Source organism: Elephas maximus, chromosome 1 (genome assembly GCF_024166365.1).
Source record: "Elephas maximus indicus isolate mEleMax1 chromosome 1, mEleMax1 primary haplotype, whole genome shotgun sequence".
NCBI lineage: Eukaryota > Metazoa > Chordata > Mammalia > Proboscidea > Elephantidae > Elephas > Elephas maximus.
In genome coordinates, this window is record NC_064819.1 from 229,292,676 (window position 1) to 229,317,214 (window position 24,539).

The window sequence follows — 24,539 nt, forward strand, 5'->3', positions numbered from 1 at the left end:
AAGGTAGGCGGTTTGAACACACCAGCAGCACCACAGGAGAAAAGACATGGCAATCTGCTCCAGTAAAGATTCTAAAAAACCAAACCCATTGACATCTAGTTGATTCCAACTCATAGTGACGCTGTAGGACAGAATAGAACTGACCCGTAGGGTTTCCAAGGAGCAGCTGGTGGATTCGAACTGCCGACCTTTTGGATAGCAGCCAATCTCTTAACCACTGCCTAAGAAACCCTAGGGGACAGCTGTACTCTGTCCTATAGAATCTCTATGAGTCGAAATTGACTCAGCAGCAAACAGCACCACCTCAGTGAAAGGGGTCCCTGGGTGGTGGAGATGGTTAAGTGCTCAACTACTAGCCGAGAGGTTGGCGGTTAGAACCCACCCAGAGGTGCCTCAAGAGCCAGGCTTGGCAATCTGCTTCCAAAAGGTCAGCCTTGAAAACCGTACGGAGCAGTTACACTGTGAAACACATGGGGACGCCATGAGTCAAAATCAACTGGATGGCAACTAACAACAACAAGCTCAGTGAAAGAGCATCATCTCCAGATTTTTCCAAGCCAGAAAACTAGATGGCCTTGTTGGTGCCTTTTTCTCCCTTACCTGCCTTCCCCCAAACTCCAGTCCCCAGGTTCTGCTAGCTGTGCCCCGGCAGTAGCTCCCACTTGTCCTCCTTTCTCAGTGTCCACTGTCACCACCCTAATCCAGGCCACCTAGGTCACTTCTGCAACCTCCCGACTGTTCTTCCCACCCCAAGCCTTGTTCCTTCCAGTCCATTTCCCCTGCTTCATTCAGAATGACCTTTCCAGAATACCAGATAGACCATGTCATTCCCTCATGGCCTTTGGATCAAGGCTGCACTGATTTTCTTGGTTTTGAGGCCCTTTCTTATGCAACCCAACCTCCCTTTCTGGTCTCCTGCCACACTGAACCTCTTTTGGGATCTTCATGTAAGCTCTTTTCTCCAACTGGAAACCTTTTGCCACCCCCACTCCCACCCCACCACATATGCGGTTTCCTTGCCTGACTGTTGCTGTTGTTGTTCTTGGTTGCCATGGAGTTGATTCTGACTCGTGGTGACCCCATGTGTGCAAAATAGAACTGCTCCATTGGGTTCTCAAAGCCGTGGTCTTTTGGAAGCAGATTGCCAGGCCTTTCTTCCTAGGCACCTCTGGATGGGTTCCAACCACCAATCTTTCAGCTAGTAGTGGAACACTTAACCATTTGCACCACCCAGGGACTCCTCTTGCCTAACTAACCCAACCGGAGTCGTGCTAATCCTTCAAGTCCCAGATAGCCCAGCAGTATTAGGCACTTAAGTTAATGTTTGCTTAGTAAATAAACAAATGAAACCCTACACGTCATGGTGCTGCCCCCTATAGGCCAGGCATCCTCTGCGTGCAGTCTGGTAATACAGTACACACGACCCCATCCGTTGCTGGTGTTAACAGACTAACTCTCTGGCCCACTAGAGCTCCGTGTTAACAGACTAACTCTCTGGCCCACTAGAGCTCCGTGTTAACAGACTAACTCTCTGGCCCACTAGAGCTCCGTGTTAACAGACTAACTCTCTGGCCCACTAGAGCTCCGTGTTAACAGACTAACTCTCTGGCCCACTAGAGCTCCGTGTTAACAGACTAACTCTCTGGCCCACTAGAGCTCCGTGTTAACAGACTAAGTCTCTGGCCCACTAGAGCTCCGTAACAGCAAGGACCACGCAGCCTTGTTCAGTTTCCTACCAGCTCCAGTGCCTAGTATTTTATACGCTCACGTTTATATTTTAATCTGCGGGGACTTTGCAACCAGAGGGTCTAGGTTTAGTTGCAGGCTTTACCACTGACTAGTTTTGTGACCTTGAACAATTAATTAAGCCTCTGCTTCCTCTTACATAAAGCGAGCATCAGAGTGTCCCATGGATTTCTTGTGCAGATCAAATGAGATCCTGTATCTGAAAGTTACAAATTTTAAAGCACTGTACAAATATTAATAATACATTTAAGTATCAGATACAATGTACTCAGGTGAGACCTGGGTTTAAAGCCTTAAAAAATAGTGTCTTCTATATACAGAATGACGTAAATGCAGCTGTCTTTGCCCTTAGCACTGAAGCTGACATTTGCAACTAAAACTTAAAAGATTTGTATAAAGAGAGGCTGGAAATTTTGTCCGCATCTACCATCTGGATAATCCGTCAGACCCCTCCCGATTCTCATTTAGCCAATGATAGCAAGTGTAAATTTCAAGACTGCTCAGTAGCTGAAAGGGTTTTATGGGGATGGATGGGGAAAACGTTTCCATGCTGTTGTATGTGTCTCCGTAGATAGGGTGCTGTAGTACCAGAGAAAGGAGGGGAGCGAGTCTGCCAGTTAAGCTAATAGTACAGCTGGTGGAAGTGGAGGGGCCTGGGTGAAGCCTTGAACGGGTCATTAGTTTCTGTCTTCCTGGAAGCAATTCATGTTGTGAGGAGAAGCAGACAGGCAAATAAACACTGAAGATATTAAAATGTAACAAGAATAGTTTTTAAAAAACTATTTTTCTCTCTAAGTAGGAGTCTGACACCTCTTTGTGAAGAGAAATAGCTCTGCCTTCCGCTCAGGTTGTGCAGCAGGTGACCAGTAATTCACACATGTGGCCAAACATCTTTTATTGAACAGGCTTGAAGAAACAAGGCAGTTCTTCTGTGAATTTTTAACAAGTGCCAACATGAAAATAAACTGTCCGTGTGCCCGTGGGAAAACGTGCTTTGCCTTTTGGTGGCTCCTAGAACCTTGGAGATGTTATTGGTACCCTGACACTGCCATAGCTCTCTGCTATCTGAAGAGGCGCCTTTGATGAAGAAGTTCCAGGCTTTGTATGACTGGTCCTGTGTTCCCCTGCTTTCACCCATACACCTGGGCGCGCTCGCTCTCTCTTTGCCTTTTTCTCTCTCGTGGGTAGGATGAGCCATGATTGGAGCTTTGTGCTGAACCCTGTTTTTTCCAACAGGATTTAAATCTCTAATACTTAGGTCGCAAAAATTGTGTTACGTGAAAAGGAAAAGGATACACAGTTGGAGGCTAGGATTCAAGTTAAAATTCCTTCCAGTTTAGCGTTCTGAAATTTCCTAGTTTTGCCTTCATATCTGTTTGACGTGGTTTCTTGGTGTTCCTTTGTAACACCCTTCAACCTGGGGATACGCCCACTGGATGGGCCTTTACTTGAACCCACTGTAGTCAGTTTGGGGTTGTGACAGCCTGTCGTTGACTGCTGGGGTTCCTGGAACTTGCCGTTCCATTGCCTGTGCATCACCTTCCCCGGTAGACTCTAGGGCATAAGCATACTTCTTAGGAAGCGCAGGTTCAGCTGTCCCGAGTTTGTTTGTTTTACTTTGAATTGTTTATATTTGCTTTTTGTTGTCGTTATTAGGTGCCTGTGAGTCGGTTCTAGCTCACAGGGATCCCGTGCAGCAGAGTAGAACCGCCCCGTAGGGTTTCCCAGGCTGTAATCATTACAGGAGCAGATGGCTGGGTCTCCTGCAGAGCCACTGGGCAGGTTCAACTGAGTCAAAGTGGGTAGGTTAGTAGCTGACTATGTAACCATTGTGCCACCAAAACAAAAACCCTATTGCCATCAAGTCGATTCCGACTCATAGTGACCCTATAGGACAGAGTGGAACTTCCCCCACAGAGCTTCCAAGGCTGCGGTCTTTACGGAAGCAGGCTGCCACATCTTTCTCCCGTGGAGTGGCCAGTGGGTTCGAAATGCTGGCATTTCTGTTAGCAGCTGGGCACTTAGCCACTGCACCACCAGGGCTTCTATAGGCTTACTTTATAATTAAATATAACTTCTTTTTATGTTTCAGAACTTTGTAGTACCTCTAAATAAAGATCAGTGGATCCCCCCTCTTATCCCGTAAAGTATTTTTCCCCATTCCCATAGCATAAAAATATTCTGCACTCAGTTTCATGTCTTATGTGGAAAATGTGATTTATTTATAATTACTACATAAATGAGCTGGTTTTTCTTTTCCTTTTATCTGCTAAAGCTTAGCGAGTTAAATCGTTTCTATACGAATTTTCTTTTTTACAATTAAGAAAATCATGTATAGCAGGGTTTTTTTTTTTTTTTTTCAAAACCTGAAAATCCACTTAACAAACCATAAATAGTACAGTGCTGAAGAAGACATCTGAAAGGTCTTGAAAACTTACTTTAGATACTAATATGGATAGGCATTTTAGAAATGGTCATTTTTTGTTGGACCAATTTCCCAAGATTGCAATGAAGGGATTAAAACAACAACTTGAGAAAAGAAAAAATATCTCTTGGACTTAGTTTTTAATACGAAGTTTCTCTAATAGTGGTTGAAATAGTGTGTTTCCAGACCTATACTTTTTACTTACACTACCATATGACAAGAATAGATTAGATCTGTCTAGAAATTTGCCGTTGATATTAATATAGGCATCCTTTGGAGAATGACCCTGAATAAAACAGTCCAAGTGCAGAGTGAAAGACTCCAGGTAAGACCCTGGGAGCCCAATCCTGCCTGTAGCTATTAGATACATAGACTGTAGAACTCAAGAAGTTATCGAATCGGAATCAGATATTTAAATTAATACTTATTATATGCCTTTATAATAAATCTCAGGGCAAAGAAAGCATGAGCCTCTTCTAAGGCGGTGGAAGCAGATGTAGACAAGATCCGGTTTTTATGGCATGAGCCTCAGAGCTCAGCGGCAAGGCCTCAGCAGGGGGGCAGCGCACGCATATCCTCTGCCCCAGTCCTGGGTGGCTTTCCTTAGGGCTAGGATGAGGGTAGTCTTCCTGTCTTAGAGTCTGGTCTGCCTTTTAAACCCCTCCAGAAAAATGAATGGATTGCTTATCCATTGCACAAATGTTTATCAAACTAGTCTTTGCTGTAGGTGCTTGAGACCTAGTAACGAACAAAAGTCACAGTCCCTGCTCTTTACAATGACAGTCTATCCAGGCACTTGATAGGAATCATGATTTTTTTTTTTTTTTTTAATTTAAATAGGCACACAGGGTCGGGGGGGGGCGGAATCTGCCGGATCAGGAAGGCTGTACAGGGAGTGCTGTGCTCCTCAGAGCGAGTCAGTACTGTAGGTATTGGTCCAGTGGCCTGAAGCTGACACACTTGGCTTTTTTGAACTAAATAACACGGCTGGCAAGTTATTTCTGGAAGTAGCGATCTGGAAAGGAGCAATGCTTTCTGGCTATTTAACTAAGTGTGGAAAGATACTCATCAAGTATAACTGGTTCACATCCAGGAGGTGTAGAATAGGTGGCCCAGCCCGTCCTCCTAGGGAGGGCCAGCAGCCCGTCTGCCAGGCGGCCTCACAGGGTGAATGGACAGATGGAATTCCGGAGAAGTGACTGATGGAATTCGGGAGAGACCAGAGAGAGGATTTCTCCCAGCTTTTCGTTTGGATGGCAGTTCCATTCACTGAGATGGCTAATAATGAGTTAAGTGAGATTCAGCAGGGAAGAAGAGTTCATATTTGGACCAGTTGAGTGTGAGATGCCTGCGTGACATCCAGCTGGAGACCCTTAGTCAGTCGGTCAATACAAGAGTCTGAAACTCAGGAGAGGTCGGAACTAGATAGGAACACCCACTTATTTCAGATTCTTTGGTCACAGTTCCTTTTTTCTTCTCAGTCCTTCTTGCTTTAATTTCCTTTTCCTAAGGTAATTCTTCAGACTTTATTTTAGTTAGGACCTGGTGGTGGTACACTCTCTGAGTTTAGTTTGTGTAAAAAATGTCTTTGTTTTTTCCTCTTTAGTGATCGTTTTCTGTCAGCTCTGTGGTTGTTGAGGAGATGTCCGTTTGTGTCTACATATCATTTCTTTATAAGTTATCTGTATTCTTTTACTGTTTTTCAAATCTTTGTCCTTGGTTTGTTTCATCATCTTGTGCCTTAATATGAATTTGGTTTTATGTATGCTGTTTCTGACTTCTATACTTTCTGAATCTGAGGACTCATGTCTTTCATTAATTCTGGAGAATTATCAAATATTATCTCTTTGACTGTTGCCTCTCTCTTTCCCATTCTCTCTGTTCTTTCTTGGACTGACTCCTCTCTCTCTTTACCTGTGTTCTGCCTAATTTTTTCAGACTTATCTACCAATTTCCTAATCATCTCTTCTGTATCTAATCGCTGGTTCAACCTGACTGTTGAGTTTAAATTCTAATAACTATGTTTTTACTTTTAAAAGTATTGACTTTTTTTTCTTTTAATAGGTACTTATTTCTGCCTGCTGTGTGCAAGGCACTGTTTTAAGTGTTTGAGAAATGTCAGAAACAAAACAAAGATCCCAGCCGTTTGTTCCTGCTGATTCTCATTCATGGTGACTTACATCCACATGGGTCTTAACTTGGGTTATGAGGGCATGTTAAAACAGGACGTTTTTGCTGGCAGGATTGAGGTATGTTCCTCCAGAGAGCATTTACATTGGTTGCCATCTGTCTCTCAGGCCTGTTACCAGCCAGGATTGTTTGAATATGTTTATGTCTCAACATAGAGATGTACAACAGCATTTATGTTATAACTCAGACTCTGAATTTTTTTTGCAAGCTCATCTATATGTTTAAAATATCATTTGTTATATCTTATCTGGCCTTTCTAGGCATTTTATAATGAGAAGGTTTTCAGACTTCAGATAATGTGGTCTGTGGTATTTCAGGAAACGAAAGTCCTGTGAAATGGAGGGCAAGTTATCAGTGCATAAATTGTCCTTGAGGCCTTGGGACTGGGGAAACTGCCTAGGGATTACATGTGGGTGGTAGAAGATATTGGTATAGCACTCTGCTGACAGCAACATTTAAGAGGGGGCAGAGGAGGACCCAAAGTAGACTGAGGGGTCAATAAGGTTTCCTTGAGTTCCCTGGTTAAGGTTTGTTAGGGATTTCAACTTCCAGAGCATAGGCAGTCTTTTGAAAGGATTCAATGTGTTAGCCGTCAGGCCAGCTTCAAAGGAGAAACCTTACCACCTCTCTAAATTTGTGTGTGTGTGTGTGTGTGTGTGCATGTGTGTTTAATAAGGTTGAAAACCAGAAAAACCAAACCCGTTGCCATCAAGTCAATTCCAACTCAAAGCGACTCTATAGGGCAGAGTAGAACTGCCCCATACAGTTTCCAAGGAGCACCTGGTGGATTCAAACTACTGACTTTTTGTTAGCAGCCATAGCTCTTAACTACTACCCCACCAGGTTTCCAGTAGGGTTAAAATGGGACTAAAAGGAAGCATGCAAAAGGATAGATGAGAATCTGAGAAGTAAAATTAAAAGGATGAAATCGGAAGGTGTTAGTACTTTATTGAGCTAGCATAACTTTATTGTTAAGATGCATGAATTAACACTAATAAAGTTGAAAATATAAAAAGCATAAAAGCAGTTAAAATAGACAAAGTGAAAAGCAAACATTTAAATAACTTAAAAGCAGTGAGATTCAAAAAGTACGAAACTGTATTAAGACATGTACAAATACCAAGCAACGTAAGAGACTTGAGTGTTAGAAATAAAATTGCAGCCAGTTCTGAGAGGGAAAGATTGTGGAAGCGCCCGTTCCTGGCAGGATTCTGCTGACAACGACTCTCCAGTTTACTGAGTGTGCGGGTCACCTGGGGAGCTAGTGTACGTTCCTGGAGCCTGGCTTTGCCTGTTACAGACTCCTCGGCCTGGGTGAGGCTGATGCAGGCCGGAGGGATAGATTGAGACACGGGGTGAGAGCCTCCCACCTGAGCCTGAGGACTCCAGCCTGGAGGCCGGCACAGCCGCCTGGCTCTCTGTGCGTAGAGCATGAGAGCTGCACCCCCTGCCAGCCCACCCCCTCCTCTGCTTGGTAAATACGGATCTGTCTTTGGAGGTGGCATCCCTTTGGCAATCTCCGGAACGTGGGGGCTGACTTCACTTCTTGGGGTGGTTTCTTGCTCGTCTGTGACCCACAGAGTTGAGCCTAGCCCTTCCCGGCACACTCGGTCCTTCACTAATAAATACTTGCTGGATGCATAGTACCTGCCAGACATAGAGCAACAGTGAAAAACAGGAAAGGCATAGTTCCTGCCTTCGGAGGGCTCACTGTTTTCTGAGAGGTTTCAACTTAGTAGATGTTAGCAGTTTCCGTTACTGAAACCTTGAGCCATTAGAAAATTTTAACTGGGGCTGGGTTTGGAGGTGTTGATGTGTTCACTTAATGCAATTCATATTTTAGAAAGGCGCCTTCTGACTTCACTGTGGTGGCCTGTTGGGGAGTCTGGCAGCGGAGGCTGGCTTGGAGACTTGGGGTCATTCAGACAGGACGTAGATGGTGGACTGTATTGACAACAGCAATAATGATAACAGCTGTCATTACAGAGCCCTGCTCTGTGTGCCCAGCGCTGAGCCATGTGCTCACGTACACTCTTTACAAGGTTCTCACGCACATTCTTCAGAAAAGGAAACTGAGGCTTGAATAGCAGCGACCTTGCCTGAAGCCACAGTGTGACCTGGCGGTTTTCTGCCGAGTCCGCCTTCTCCCCAAATTTGCCGTGCTGAGGAGAGGGACCAAGCAAAACCAAAGACAGGTGTTTTGGTGGTAGAAGTAATGGTGCTGGATGCCAGTGAGACCACCCTTCTCCCCCTTCCCTCCTGTCAGCTGTCAGTTCACACCCAGAAGGCCCTTCCTTGAATAGCTGGCTTCCTTTCCTCAAAAATGATTCTTTGACTCTACTATGAAATGAGGACCCAGATAGTCAAATTCATTAAACTTTTTTTGTGGAGTAAAAGCAAGTAGATTCTGCATGGAGACTCTTTACCATTCTTTGAAATTGCATGCAGTTGGCTCCAGCCGCAGCAGCCACCGTGCTGGGTCTGGAGTCACAGGTGTGGAGGGAGCGTGGTCGGACCGCAGGTGCTCACAGTTGGGGTGGGACAATCCCCAGACACACGGTGCAGCAGCGTGATGACTGCCCAGTGCGGCTTGCACGATAGGGCTTGTCGGGCAGGGGAGAATGTCTGCTTTCCTGGAAGGCGGCTTGAGGGATAGCGACACAGTATCCAGAAGGAAATGGCACTGTCCGCACACTACAAAAGCAGCGTGTTCAGTGGAGCACACAGCTGAGCACTTTGTTGTACAACCTGTACCTCCCATTACTGGATTGTGATCAGTTTAGAAAGTTGTCGCCCAGATTTTTTTTGTCATTGATAAGTATCAGAATGCATGCACTCAATGAGGGTGAAAATTTTTTGTGAAGCATAGTGGGGGGATGTGTGTGTAGACAGTATGTGAATATAGATACATATGCTCATATACCATTGGATCATGATATAAAATTTTTTTATGGATTGTAGAATTAGCTTTCAAATACTCAAGCCAGATCACGTCACTTTGCTACTAAGACATGGCCTATGCTCGTGTTCCTCAAACTGAAAGTCAAGCCATAAGAAAACCAAATTCGTTGCCAACAAGTTGATTCCTGTTCTTGGCATCCCCATGTGTTAAAAGGTAGAACTGCTCCGTAGGGTTTTCTTGGCTGTACTCTTTATGAAAGCAGACTGCCAGGTCTTTCTTCCATAGGGTCACTGGGTGGGTTCAGACCATCAACCTTTAGGATAGTAATCGAGTGTAAACCATTTGTGCCACCCAGAGAGCTTCGACCACATTCCACAGACTTGCAGATGCAGGAGCTTCTGCGAGCCATGTAACTGTTGGGCAGTGGGAGCCGTGTCTGCAAGATGACGGAACACTTCATAGTGAGGAGGCAGGCTGGCCAACAGAAAAACGGTCAAAGGACATAAACAAACAGCTCTAGAAAAGGAACTAAAACCAGCTATTAAATAAACAATGTCCAACTTTACTCATGATTAGAGAAATACAGACTAAAACTTTATGAGGTTCCATTTTTCCCCTTTTAAAAATTGTTAACAGTTGGAGTTGGCCCGAGCACACGAAGCAGACCCTCCCCATACACTGCTGGAGGGAGTCCAAATCGGTACAACCCCTACTTGGTAGAAATGGCAACATTTAATGCATATAACCTTTGTTTAAGGCAATTCTACTTCTAAAATTTTATCCTGAAAATCTAACTTCCTAGGCGCACAAGTATGTTCTGTACACGCATGTTCTCCATACTAGGTAGGACGCAGTCTAAATGTCCATCTCTACGGGACTAATAAGTGATGGCTCATCCAGACAGTGGGAAACTCTGCAGCATTAAAGAGTGACACGAGATAATAATAATCTTCTAGATATATTTTTCCAGGAAAACAAGTGAATTTTTTTTTTAATTCCCCAAGGTGAATAATATATCACAATTGGTATTTAGCTAAGATTACAAAAGAGAAAAAAAATATATCTGTATATTCACAAATTGTAAACTATCTCTGCAAGGGTACATTAAAAAAAAAAAACTATTTGCCTTAGGGAGGGGCACTGGGTGGGAGGAGTTAGCAGAGGGAAGGTGACTTCCCATAGTATAATCTTTTTAACCTTTTGGAATTTCCACATTTAACAAATCCTGGAGTCACCTGGGATCCACATATTTAAATAAAAAACAAATATAGTGTCATGGATTGAACTGCATCCCCCAGAAATATCTGTCAACTCGGCTGGGTCCTGAGTCCCGGTATTGTGTGATTGTCCACCATTTTGTGTGACTTTCCTATGTGTTGTAGATCCTATCACTATGATGAAGTGAGATGGATTGGCGACAGTTATATTGATGAGATCTACAAGATTAGATAGTGTCTTAAGCCAGGCTCTTTGAGATATAAAAAGAGAAGCGAGCAGAGAGACGGGGGGACCTCATAAGGCCAGCGCCAGGAGCGGAGCATGTCCTTTGGACCTTAGGTTCCTACACTGAGATGGTCCCAGACCGGGGGAAGATTGATGACAGGGACCTTCCTCCAGGGCCGACAGAGAGGGGAGGCCTTCCCCTGGAGCTGAGGACCTGAATTTGGACTTGCAGCCTACTGGACAATGAGAAAACAAATTTCTCTTTGTTGAAGCCATCCACTTGTGGTGATTCTGTTATAGCAGCACTAGATGACTAAAACATATAGAAATAAAACTAGTTATTCTAGCTGGGACCGATCCTGAATATTTAGGGCATTAAGGAGTTAAAAGATATTCACGTTAGTTTATAAATACAATAATCATCATCATGATCTCTTTATATCACATTATAGATTCTAGAACGTTTTCACGTTACCCCAGTTGATCCTTACAACAACCGCGTCCTCATTTTAAGATGAGGAAACGGGTTTGGATGAGTTCTATGGTTTGCCTAAGGTAACACAGCTAGTTCCATTCAGCACACACTGTAGTATATTTATTTATGTGTCCGTCTCCCCTATTAGATTCTAGCTGATGACACAAACAAGACTGAAATCTAGGTCTTCTGGCCCCCAGGCTACTGCTGTTAGATGATAAGAGCTCAAAAGGGAGGCAGGGAAATTTTGTCGCCTCCCCATGTCATTGTCTTGGAGGTACACAAAAAGGGGTGAGCCTCACAGAAAATATAAAACAAGATTACAAGCTCTTGTGTATGATGCCATTGGAAAAGTATACAGAGGAAAAAATTAGCTTTTCCATTTTAATTTCTTTGGGAAGAGGTGCTTTCCCCACCCCATGGAACCTTGTCGCCAAGTTGTGGAGAGAGATGCTGTGACACGCTGTTTGTATTAGCTTTGTTAATACTCCACCTCCGTCTGGAATCTTTCCATGAACTTGATCTACAAAATGCCAGTGATGATCGAGATAGTTTAAGTGGAACATGACATGTATTTTTTGAGAACTGAGCAAATAGTCAGAAATAAAGAAATAACTTGCCCACATAACATTGCTTAGAAAGAACTCACTGGAACAAATGTTAAACCTATAGTAAGAGGCCCAGAGGCCTCAGGGTAGACTATATTTATCAGCGTTTCTAAATCTTTCAGTCTGGACACCATGGATGAAGTGAAATGTAATGCTAATTAAAGGACCGGCCTTATTTTCCTGAACTATTGAAGTGGAAAGCAGCCATTCTCCTCCCCCCAAAAAGAATCTGTACAGAATTGAAACACGCTTTTTATTAAATAGGATTCTCTCTGAAACTCTTGAGAATTTTACATAAAGCTTAGATAAATATTTCATGTAACATCTTAAGATGCAATCATTTATAGTAATTTAGTGCTCTGATTTCTGTTTGTTTTCAGATTTGAAAAAGCAAACATTTTCTATAATGGTTTATATCTGGGAACTGCCAATTCAGCCCAATCTTATAAGGCTGATCTTTATAAATAAATTAAGTAGGATAATAAGAGCTTTACTTACTGTTGTTTTATGTAGATCCTTTTATATGGAAACCCCGGTGGCATAGGGGTTAAGAGCTACGGCTGCTGGTCAGCAGGTTCGAATCCACCAGGCACTCCTTGGAAACCCTGTGGAGCAGTTCTACTCTGTCCTGTGGGGTCATTATCAGTCAGAATTGACTCAACAGCAAAGGGTTTGGTTTTTTTCGGGTTTTTTAGATGGAGGCTATGTTGAAAGATTTTTTTTTCCCCCCTTACTGAAATGTAAACAGTGGTCTTTGTAAATACCATATACCATTTAACCTCTAGGCATTATCTTACCCTCTGGCTGCCTCAGTAGACTTTCTTTGGAAGCCACCACTCTTGGTTCTCCTCCTGGGCAGGCAGAAATCTGTCACCCTTCTGCTTTCTCTAGAAATCTGTCAACCTTCTGCTTTCTCTAGAAATCTGTCAACCCTCTGCTTCCTCCACTTGATGATGTGTCAACTCTCTGACCAACTTAAACTGTTGGGTTTTGAAGAGCTCTTTTTTAAACTGCCCTAGCTGAGTTTCATATTGTTAGCTTTTTCTTAGATATATGTCTTGATTTGGGGTTGTTGTTGTTGTTAGGTGCTGTAGAGTCGATTCCGACTCATACCGACCCGATGCACAACAGAACAAAACCCTGCCTGGTCCTGAGCCATCCTTACCATCCTTGTTATGCTTGAGCTCATTGTTGAAGCCACCGTGTCAGTCCACCTCATTGAAGGTCTTCCTCTTTTCCACTGGCCCTGTACTCTGCCAAGCATGATGTCCTTCTCCAGGGACTCATCCCTCCTGACAACATGTCCAAAGTATGTAAGACGCAGTCTCGCCATCCTTGCTTCTAAGGAGCATTCTGGTTGTACTTCTTCCAAGACAGATCTTTCGTTCTTTTGACAGTCCATGGTGTATTCAATATTCTTCGCCAAAGCCACAATTCAAAGGCGTCAACTCTTCTTTGGGCTTCCTTACTCATTGTCCAGCTTTCACATGCATATGATGTGGTTGAAAATACCATGGCTTGGGTCAGGCGCCCCTTAGTCTTCGAGGTGACATCTTTGCTCTTCAACACTTTGAAGAGGTCCTTTGCAGCAGATTTACCCAATGCAACGCATCTTTTGATTTCTTGACTGCTGCTTCCATGGCTGTTGATTGTGGATCCAAGTAAAATGAAATCCTTGACAACTTCAATCTTTTCTCCATTTATCATGATGTTGCTTATTGGTCCATTTGTGAGGGTTTTTGTTTTCTTTATGTTGAGGTGCAATCCATACTGAAGGCTGTGGTCTTTGATTTTCATTAGTAAGTGCTTCAAGTCCTCTTCACTTTAGCAAGCAAGGTTGTGTCATTGGCATAACACAGGTTGTTAGTAAGGCTTCTTCCAATCTTGATGCCCCTTTCTTCTTCATATAGTCCAGCTTCTCGTATTATTTGCTCAGCATACAGATTGAATAGGTATGGTGAAAGAATATAACCCTGATGCACACCTTTCCTGACTTTAAACCAACCAGTATCCCCTTGTTCTGTCCAAACAACTGCCTCTTGATCTATGTAAAGGTTCCTCATGAGCACAATTAAGTGTTCTGGAATTCCCATTCTTCACAACATTATCCATAATTTGTTATGATCCACACAGTCAAATGCCTTTGCATAGTCAGTAAAACACAGGTAAACATCCTTCTGGTATTCTCTGCTTTCAGCCAGGATCCATCTGACATCAGCAATGATATTCCTGGTTCCACGTCCTCTTCTGAAACCAGCCTGAATTTCTGGCAGTTCCCTGTCGATGTACTGCTGCAGCCATTTTTGAATGATCTTCAGCAAAATTTTGCTTGTGTCTGATATTAATGATATTGTTCTATAATTTCCACATTCAGTTGGATCGCCTTTCTTGGGAATAGGCATAAATATGGATCTCTTCCAGTCAGTTGGCCAGGAAGCTGTCTTCCATATTTCTTGGCATAGACGAGTGAGCACCTCCAGTGCTGCATCCGTTTGTTGAAACATCTGAATTGATATTCCATCAATTCCTGGAGCCTTGTTTTTCGCCAATGCCTTCAGAACAGCTTGGACTTCTTCCTTCAGTATCATCGCTTCCTGATCATATGCCACCCCTTAAAATGGCTGAACATCGACTAGTTCTTTTTTGGTACAATGACTCTGTATATTCCTTCCATTTTCTTTTGATAACTTCCTGCATCGTTTAATATTTTCCCCATAGAATCCTTCACTATTGCAACTCGAGGCTCGAATTTTTTCTTCAGTTCTTTCAGCTTGAGAAACGCCGAGCATTTTCTTCCCTTTTGGTTTTCCATCTCCTGCTCTTTGCACATGTCATTATAATGCTTTTCTTTGTCTTCTTGAGCCGCCCTTTGAAATCTTCTGTTCAGTTCTTTTACTTCATCAATTCTTCCTTTTGCTTTAACTGCTCGACGTTCGAGAGCAAGTTTCAGAGTCTCTTCTGATGTCCGTCTTGTTCTCTTCTTTCTTTCCTGTCTTTTCAGTGACCTCTTGCTTTCTTCATGGATGATGTCCTTGATGTCGTTCCACAACTCATCTGGTCTTCGCACAACGCATCTGGTCTTTGATTACTAGTGTTCAGTGTGTCAAATCTATTCTTCAGATGGTCTCTAAATTTAGGTGGGATATATTCAAGGTCATATTTTGGGTCTTGTGGACTTGGTCTGATTTTCTTCAGTTTCAGCTTGAACTTGGATATGAGCAATTGATGGTCTGTTCCACAGTCGGCCCCTGGCCTTGTGCTGACTGATGATGTTGAGCTTTTCCATCGTCTCTTTCCACAGATATAGTCAATTTGATTTCTGTGTGTTCCATCTGGCGAGGTCCATGTGTATAGTCGCCGTTTATACTGGTGAAAGAATGCAATGAAGAAGTCATTGGTCTTGCAAAATTCTATCAGTCGATCTCCGGCATTGTTTCTATCACCAACTAGTGATCCTTCTTTGTTTCCAACTTTCGCATTCCAATCGCCAGTAATTATTAATGCATCTTGATTGCATGTTTGATCAATTTCAGACTGTAGCAGCTGATAAAAATCTTCTATTTCTTCATCTTAGGCCCTAGTGGTTGGTGCTTAAATTTCAATAATAATCGTATTAACTGGTCTTCCTTGTAGGCATATGGATATCATCCTATCACTGACAGCGTTGTACTTCAGGATAGATCTTGAAACATTCTTTTTGATGATGAATGCAACGCCATTCCTCTTCAAGTTATCATTCCCAGCGTAGTAGACTATATGATTGTCCAATTCAAAATGGCCAATACCAGTCCATTTCAGCTCACTAATGCCTAGGATATCAATGTTTATGCGTTCTACTTCATTTTCGACGATTTCCAATTTTCCTAGATTCATACTTCATACATTCCAGGTTCTGATTATTAGTGGATGTTTGCAGCTGTTTCTTCTCATTTTGAGTCATGCCACATCAGCAAATGAAGGTCCCTAAAGCTTTACTCCATCCACGTCATTAAGGTCAACTCTACTTTGAGGAGGCAGCTCTTCCCCAGTCATCTTTTGAGTGCCTTCTAACCTGGGGGGCTCATCTTCCAGCACTATATCAGACAGTGTTCCGCTGCTATTCATAAGGTTTTCACTGGCTAATCCTTTTCAGAAGTAGACTGCTGGGTCCTTCCTAGTCTGTCTTAGTCTGGAAGCTCAGCTGAAACCTGTCCTCCGTGGATGACCCTGCTGGTATCTGAATACCGGTGGCATAGCTTTCAGCATTACAGTAGCACAGAAGCCCCTACAGTACGACAAACTGACAGACACATGGGGGTGATTTGGGGTAGACTCTTTGAAATGATTATTTCTTAGCCTGTTTTACATTCTCACTTATATTTGCCTGAACTACTGACGTGTGGGTGCACTTGGCGTTGTAATTCTGGATAATTTAAAGAGGTTTTTCTTTATCTGTTTGGAAGAATAGCCACCAAGCACCTACTGTGTACTCAGCACTCTGTTGGGTGTGTGAGGAATTTGGCTCATTCAAAAAATAGTTGTTGATACCTACCAAGAGCCAGATGCTCTGCTGGGCACTCATGGTGAAGTGGTGAACACAGACATGGTCCTTGTCCTCTTGCATCTTAATATTTTAGTGGAGAAGAAAGACAGTAAGTGATTCAAAAAATAAAATAAAATGAACACAGGCTATGAAAAGTTCTCTGATAGAAGGTAAGTGAGAAACGGAAGGGGTTTCATGGGATTGGTGCTACTTTAGGTTGGGTGGTCAGAGAAGTCTGACCTGAGAATGAGAGGATCTGGCTCTATGAAAAGCAGGTAAAAGGGAACAGGAGCAGGCCAAGCCTTGTTGAGGGAAAGAGCTTGCTGCTATCATCTAGGAACTCTCAGAAGGCCGTGGATGTACAGGGTATTAAGAGGGAGGGAAGATTGTAAGAAATAGGGTGAAAGTAAGAAAAGCAACTGCCAGGCCACATGAGATCTCACCGGCCATGGTAAAATGCTTAAATTGTAGACCCAGATTCAATGGGAAGCCTTGACGGGTTTTATGCAGAGGAGAGATATATGGTCTGATGTCCTGTTTTCTTCCTGAAAGAGAATTCTGGCAGCTTTGTGGGAAAATGAACCAAAAGGAGCAAGACAAGAGAGAGGGAAGATAAGAGATCATTCGGGACACCACTGCAGCTACGTTGGCAGGAAAGGTGGTAGCTTGGACACTTTTGTTGTCCACGCAGAAGTAGACAGGAGGAATGGCTCAAGGTCTTTTTCAGAAGCAGAGACAACAGGACTTGCTGATGGACTGGGTGCACACAGAGAAAAGAAGAAAAAGGAGGACATGGGTACCAGCTGTTTCTGACATGAGCACCTGGGTGCGCAGTGGTGCCATTTACAGAGGTGGGGAAGACCACAGGCAGACCAGGTTTGAGGGAGAAAGCCAGAATACAGCTCAGACCCTCAAGTTTGGTTTACAGTGTACCTGTGAGCAATAATGTGGATCAGGTCTTCATAGGTCTGCACTGCTATTTAGGGGTCAAGTTGAGTAATTACTGCTATAGGACACCAGAGGAGTGAAAAACAGCTGAGTGGAAGGACGAGCTAGGGGTTGCCCTGGGCTCCAGAGAGTTCTAGGATGGATCTTTTAGGATCCGGAAGCATGCATTCCAGTGAGCAACGGCTCTGAGGTGACGTGCACACTATATCCAGCCTGGCAAGAATGGAGGGTTTGCAGTAACAGGGTCCTAGCTCTTCCTGTTGCTTTTTGTAGGGCCTCATCTGTGAAAGAGGTTAAGGTTACTTGCTCTTTTGCCTCGTCATGCTGTTTCCCTTTTTCAAGTCCATGATCATGGGTCCTGGGAACTCTAATGAGAGTTTAGGGTTAGGACCAAGGTAGACCATGGGGTCCTCTGGCCTTCCAGATCCTCCACACTGGGTTTGAGATGTCCTTAGAGGTTTCTTTAGTTCAGGGGACCCTCACAGTGCAAACCGCCTCCTCCCCAGCTGCCTTCCAGGCAATACCATGTCCGTGTTTATGCATACAGAGATCATGAAGCACTTGTACTCACATGTTTCCATTGCTTTCTCACACAGGTTTTATGGCAGGCTCACAAAGAAACCCTCAGATGTCCCAGTATGGACCTCAGCAGACAGGACCATCCATGTCACCGCACCCATCTCCTGGGGGCCAGATGCACCCTGGAATCAGTAGCTTTCAGCAGAGCAACTCAAGTGGGACTTACGGTCCGCAGATGAGCCAGTATGGACCACAAGGTAAAAAAAAAAAAAAAAAATTCTGCAAATCCATCGTGGTAGATTGTAGAAATTTTGTTAGCGTGCTAGTTCTTCAAGATCTTAATTTATGAACATCTTTAAGATTCCCTTATTTGTTACCTGACAGATCTGTGAGGCAGACGTAAACCTACATCCATAATGGCCCCTAATGTTGGGAAGAGTAATGACAGCAGCAGTGTTCACTGAGCTCTGAGGCTCGGATGCTGTGGGAGGTACTTTTCTCACATGTGTAACTCATAAAGGAGTAAACCCTGCTGGTGAAGAAGACAACAAGCCTTGTTCTCAAAAAGCTTCCCAATTTAAAAGTTGGTTTTCATTCTGCTGAATTGTGGTCATGGCCCTCCCTCGGAGTTATGGATTGAATTGCGTCCCCCCAAAATATGTGTCCTAATTCCTAACTCCTGTACCTATGGATGTAATCCTGTTTGAGAATAGGAGTTTCCTTGTTATGTTAATGAGGCCCTGTCAGTGTATGTTATGTTTTAAGCCAGTCACTTTTAAGATATAAAAGAGATTAGGCACAGAAGAAAACAGACAAAGGGAAGACCGACCCTATCTGAAGAAGACCGAGGCAAACCAGTCGACAAGCCCAGGAACTCCAAGAACTGGCTGGCTAGAGACGCTGAGACAAGGACCTTCCCCCACGGTCCACAGAGAGAAAGCCTTCCTCTAGAGCCGGCTCCCTGAATTCAGACTTCTAGCCTCCTAAGCTGTGAGAAAATAAATTTCTGCTTGTTACAACCACCCACTTGTGGTATCTCTGTTACAGCAGCGCCAAGAAACTCAGCTTGCTCACTACTCAGAGGATGTTGAACCAGGAGCATCCCAGCCTATCTGCGAGTGCTGTGTTGGGTAAACGCGAGTTCCATTCTTCCTGCTCGCTCATCCTTCTCTTAGAAGACAGTGGGCTGAGCTGGAAATGGGCATGCCTTTCATAGAGGACACTCGGGGAGAGTGGGAAAATTAGTGGAACTGTGCCCAAAAAGGCACTGCTTGTATGCTGCCTTCCAGAGGGTTTGGTATGTTTTGTCAGACACACGTAGAATCCTTCCATCAAGGTTCCTAACCTGATATATGTATAAAACGTATGTTTTTTTTCCTAAGTCACATTTGGCAATAAACCCACAAAAACCACATTTGGCAATAAGGTATTTGAATTTAGCACCTTCTTTATTTTTTGTTTATTTAAATTAGACATTAATGGGCAATTTAGAGAGAATGAGATAACCTGGCTCATATCCCAGAGCTTCCTCACTTCTGAAAGAAATCAGGAACATTTCCAGTGAAGACAACCTGAGCCTAGTAGTAAACTGTGGCAAAGTGTTTTCTACTTCCACAACACAGTCAGGTCTTCCTGCAGTAAAACTATATTGTTTTCTGGAGGCACTGGAGTCTGCTTAGCAAACCATGTCCTATTGGACCTTGTTGACCCATCCTAGTCCCTAAGTGCCCCCAAGGAACCTGATCACGGATTGAAGCCCAGGTACCTTCTAGGCTTTCACCAGTGTGTTTCTCAAAAGTTCTACCTTTCTGTCTATTGCACCTTGCATTTTGAAAATTACGTTATCCATGTATGTATTGTCTTGCTTTTTGAAGATCTTTCAGGAGGGTTTTAACCCCTTTCAATGGTGCCAGCATAACATCGTTTTCTTGCCTTACATGGCTTTGTTATATTACATTCTAATTATTTCTCCAGCTATGAAAACTGTATTAGAACACCCAAAACATAAAACTTTTTATTGAGTCTCTTCCTGCCTTTGTCCATACACCCAGAGTGGGAGTCAGAGTGGACGTGGACTTCTGTAGCCTGCTTTATGCCCTCTTTACCATGTCATAAACAATTTCGCGTGTTATTAATTCCAGTAAGCCCCTGGAATTTAACAGCCCCAGGCGACTGTAACAGTCTGCACTGTTCCCTGTCAGCCCCAGGGAATTGTGATGGGTAACCTGGTAGCTGAGCTGAGGCAGGGTGGGACTTACTCAGCTGGGGAGGAGCTGGCCTGAGAACTACCTCCTCACTGCACAGAGAAGGCATCTTCAAATGGCATTTCTTTGGCTGTCACAGAAAGAAGAAAACTTTAGTCAAAGTTGGGAAAGTAGGTCATAAGTTAAAACACAAAGATATCACTTTCATGACTAAGATGTACCTGACCCAACCCATGGTCTTTTCAGTTGCCTCATATGCATGTGAAAGCTGGACAATGAAACAGGTCTAAGGAAGATTGATGCCTTTGAATTTTGGTGTTGGCAAAGGATGTTGAATATACCATGGACTGCCAGAAGAATGAACAAATCTGTCTTAGGAGAAATACAATCAGAATGTTCCTTGGAAGCAAGGATGGAGAGAAAGTCTTGCATACTTTGGGCATGTCATCAGGAAAGACTAACTGCTAGAAAGGGACATCCTGGTTGGTGAAGTGGAGGGCCAGCAAAAATGAGGGAAACCCTCCATGAGATAGATTGACACAATAGCCTCAACAATGGGCTCAAACATAGCAGTGATCATGAAGATGGCGCAGGACCGGGCAAAGTTTCATTCTGTTATATGTAAGGTCACCATGAGTCATCCCACTCAATGGCAACTAGCAACAATAACAAGTTGCACATAAAACGTAGACTTTTGCTAAGAATGTGGTCAGAGACAAGTCTAGGACTTGACCCTTGAAAAAAATCGCAAGGACTTTGTATAATCTTAGAAATTGGCCTGTATCAATGGTTAAGCACTCGGCTGCTTACCCAGAGGTCAGCCTTTTGAACCCACCAGCCACTCCAAAGGAGAAAAGACCTGGTGATCTGCTCCTGTGAAAATTACAGCCTAGGAAGCCCTATGGGGTAATTCTACGCTGTCCTATAGGGTCTCTCTGAGTTGGCATCGACTCGAAAGCACACACAAGAGAAGTCTTAAATAATTAAATTTGCAACCTACTCTTCTACTGTTCCTCATAATGAGTGAAGACTAAGCCTTGGAGTGTCTGAAGAGGCTTTGTGAACAACTAAGAAAGAGCACTTATGCTGAAGGAGTTAACAGCAGGGAAGAGCATTTTTGTAGAATGGACATATCTTTTGGATAAAGCCCTCAGTTCCCCAGAATCATTGACCATTCTGACTCTTAATTAAGAGCCGTGAACCTGGAATGGCTCTCATCCAAACTGCTACCTTGGGTGAGAATTGAAGTTCTTCCAGTTCTAATGTTCTGAGTCTAAATTTTGCTTCAACTCCAGGGCCTTTTTTGTTAACACAGCCCACTGGAACCCCTGCCTACATTTTGGTATATTCAAGAAGGTTCTTTGTTTTGGGTTGTATATGTATGTGAGGGCATAAATAACCAAGTTAAGGTTGATATTAGAAACCATTCGAAGAAAGATGATGTCTTTCATACTTGGCGCTTTCTAATGTTTGACAAATAGAAATGTCCTTCGGTCCTCGTACCTGCGTGTCTACTCTCTCTACTGCTTTCTCCCTCCCCAAGTGACATCTCCCACCACACCGCACCCTGTGGTATGTGCGCTCCTGGGTTCCTGGGCCGGCTCTCACAGTTGCATGCTTAAAATCAACGTCCCGGCACTCTGTGTCCAAGTCAAAACCGTTCACCCTTCCCTGCTTGCATTCTCCTTCCCTCAGCAAGCACAGCGTGACAGAAAATTACCCTTGTAGCATGTATTGTTCAGTCCAATAAATGTTCCTCCGTTTGCATCTCTTCTTTGTTGATCTTTTAAACAGGGGCCCAAATGAAGGGTTTTTTTTTTCTTTTATTATTCCTCCTCTTAATTAACTACTGAAGTTATTAGTAAAACATTCACGTCACCTCTCCATGGCGTAAGTTTAAATGTCTCTGGAGAGAATCAGAAGCATGATGACCCCCAGAGGTCACTGGTCTCGTCCTTCCGTTTTTGTTCCAAACCAGATGAATTTCTTCTGTTTCCTTAGAGATCTCAGGGAAAAGTATTTTACAGCTTCTTATTGCTAACCATTTTATTGTCAGGAGCAGCATCTCCAAAATTGTTGTTACTGGTAATAATAACCTAATGTTTATTAAACATGTTACTATCATAGAGGTAGGTCTTGTTCTAAGTGTTTTTTCACATAGGAATTCATTTCACCCTCACAGCATGCTATGTGATAGGTACTTCATGACTCCACTGAGGCACGGGACAGGTAAACCACGTCCCCAGGAGTGGTCAGGCCAGGAGTCCTGTCTGGCAGTCGAGCTCATTCTCTTAATGTAAAGCCTGTGAGGTTATGCCCACTTTGTGAGTGAGAAACCCGATGCCATGGAGGTTTCCATCACACAGCTAGTCAGTGGTAGAGCCAGCGTTCAAACCAAGGGAGGCCGACCTCAGACAGGACTGCGCTGGCTCCTTCTTTCTCTTCTTCTCTTCTTTCCCTTCCTCTTCTCTCTAGTTCTGTGAGCCACTAGACAAACCCAAAGCCAAAAGACAAACTACTTGCCTTCAAAGAGCAAGGAACATTTTAGGAACACAGGCATGAACATATATCAGAAATCCTAAAGAAAGGAGGGAGAAAAAATTCCCTATGGAGTTGAGAAGGGGGAAGTTTTAGAAATGCATATTAATGCTGTAAAGTCTAAATTATTAACTCTACCGATGGGATGGCATCTAATTTTAGGGAATATACCTTTAAATCCTTCTGAAAAACACCCGTACCAAGTAATTTAGAAGTAAAAGACTCCTCGTCTGCTTGGAAGTCCCCTGCTTCCTGAGATACGTTATAAAAACAAGGGCATGAAACCAAGGCTGCGTCTAAATGTGCGAAGATGTTTAACTACAGTGTATTTTATGAAATGGTACTTTTCTACCTTCAGACAAGCGCAAATCATAACTACCCTTGCAATGCATCCGCATGTGGAGGAGGGCCGTAGGGACTTGCTTTAATAAATAGAAAGGAATTCTCTAATTAACGTGTTAATTATTAATAAATGAATTTGTGTGAGAAAAAAAGAACTGAAATTAATTTCATCCTCATAATCTTTACATTTCTTAAGGGCACAGACTCCGCCTTACTGTTTTTACGTTCTCCAGAATGGCGTCTGTGACACTGACTACCCACAGTATTTTTTGCACGCTTGCCACTAATTGCAAAAAACAGGGCTCTAGCCTTAGTTTTGTTCTGAATAAGCAGCATAATCTCAGGAAGATCATAAGAATTCTGAGGCTCGATTTCCCCCCAGCTATCACCCACTGTTGTGGTAGCACCTGGGGCCCTTGCAGGGCGACTACATGCAGCTGCTCAGGTTGTTGACTGATGCAGCCCTGGTTTCATGCCCTCATTTTTACAGCGTGTGTCTTACGGAGCAGGGGACTCATAAGTAGGCGAGTCTGACAAGTACTCTGTTTCTAATTATTTGGTAAAGGTGTTTTTCACAAGGATTTGAAGGTTTGTTCTCTAACATTTAGATGCCATCTGAATTCTTCCTTTTCATTCATTAAAATCTGTTTGTCACAATTGGCGGCAAACTAAATGATACCCCGTTGAACTGGATGCAGTTCCAAAAGGCTGAATTACACACTAATCATTTTACAACACAACCGTTTCTGCTTAAGAGGAGCAGGGTATGAATATCACAGATTGTCAGCCCGCCGGCTTCTTAAGCAAGTACCCTACAGGCTCGTGACAGCCTCGGGATCACCATGACCCAGAATTTTCGTCTCGGCTCTTGCGAGTCCAGAGCCACACTCTCGTTATTCAATTAAGCTAAGTGGCTCGTCTCTTCTGTACAGTGAGGTCTGTAAGCTGCCCGGACTGAGCTGGTCAGAACACTTTCCCCTGGTCAGCACTTGTTCCTTGGCTTCCCCAAGGCAGGCCTCTGCAGACCACCTACTCCCTTTAGTTTGCTCACGTTTTTTCTTTTCTTACTTTTTTCCTTCCCCATTATTGTGTACTGTCTTACCCTTCACCAAAGTTATCCCTTGTTGTTGTTGTCGTTGTTGTTAGGTGCCGTTGAGTCGGTTCCGACTCATAGCAACCCTACGCACAACAGAATGAAAAACTGCCCAGTCCTGAGCCATCCTTACAATCCTTGTTATGCTTGAGCTCATTATTGCAGCCACTGTGTCAATCCACCTCGTTGAGGGCCTTCCTCTTTTCCTCTGACCCTGTACTCTGCCAAGCATGATGTCCTTCTCCAGGGACTCATCCCTCCTGACAACATGTCCAAAGTATGTAAGACGCAGTCTCACCATCCTTGCTTCTAAGGAGCATTCTGGTTGCACTTCTACTAAGACAGATTTGTTTCTTCTTTTGACAGTCCATGGTATATTCAATATTCTTCGCCAACACCACAATTCAAAGGCGTCAATCCTTCTTTAGTCTTCCTTATTCACTGTCCAGCTTTCACATGCATATGATGCGATTGAAAATACCATGGCTTAGGTCAGGCTCACCTTAGTCTTCAAGGTGACATCTTTGCTCTTCAACACTTTAAAGAGGTCCTTTGCAGCAGATTTGCCCAATGCGATGTGTCTT

At 43.5% G+C, this 24,539-nt stretch overlaps 1 protein-coding gene across 4 annotated transcripts in view; it reads left to right on the forward strand.

The window, feature by feature from the left end:
* Positions 1-24,539, forward strand: part of ARID1B (AT-rich interaction domain 1B) — a 502,278-nt gene that overhangs the window by 395,985 nt on the left and 81,754 nt on the right. For all 4 annotated transcript variants that reach the window (XM_049904492.1, XM_049904463.1, XM_049904483.1 and 1 more), the window contains one exon: positions 17,856-18,035. In XM_049904492.1, coding sequence (XP_049760449.1) covers positions 17,856-18,035 — 180 coding nt within the window. The remainder of the gene's footprint in view (positions 1-17,855; positions 18,036-24,539) is intronic.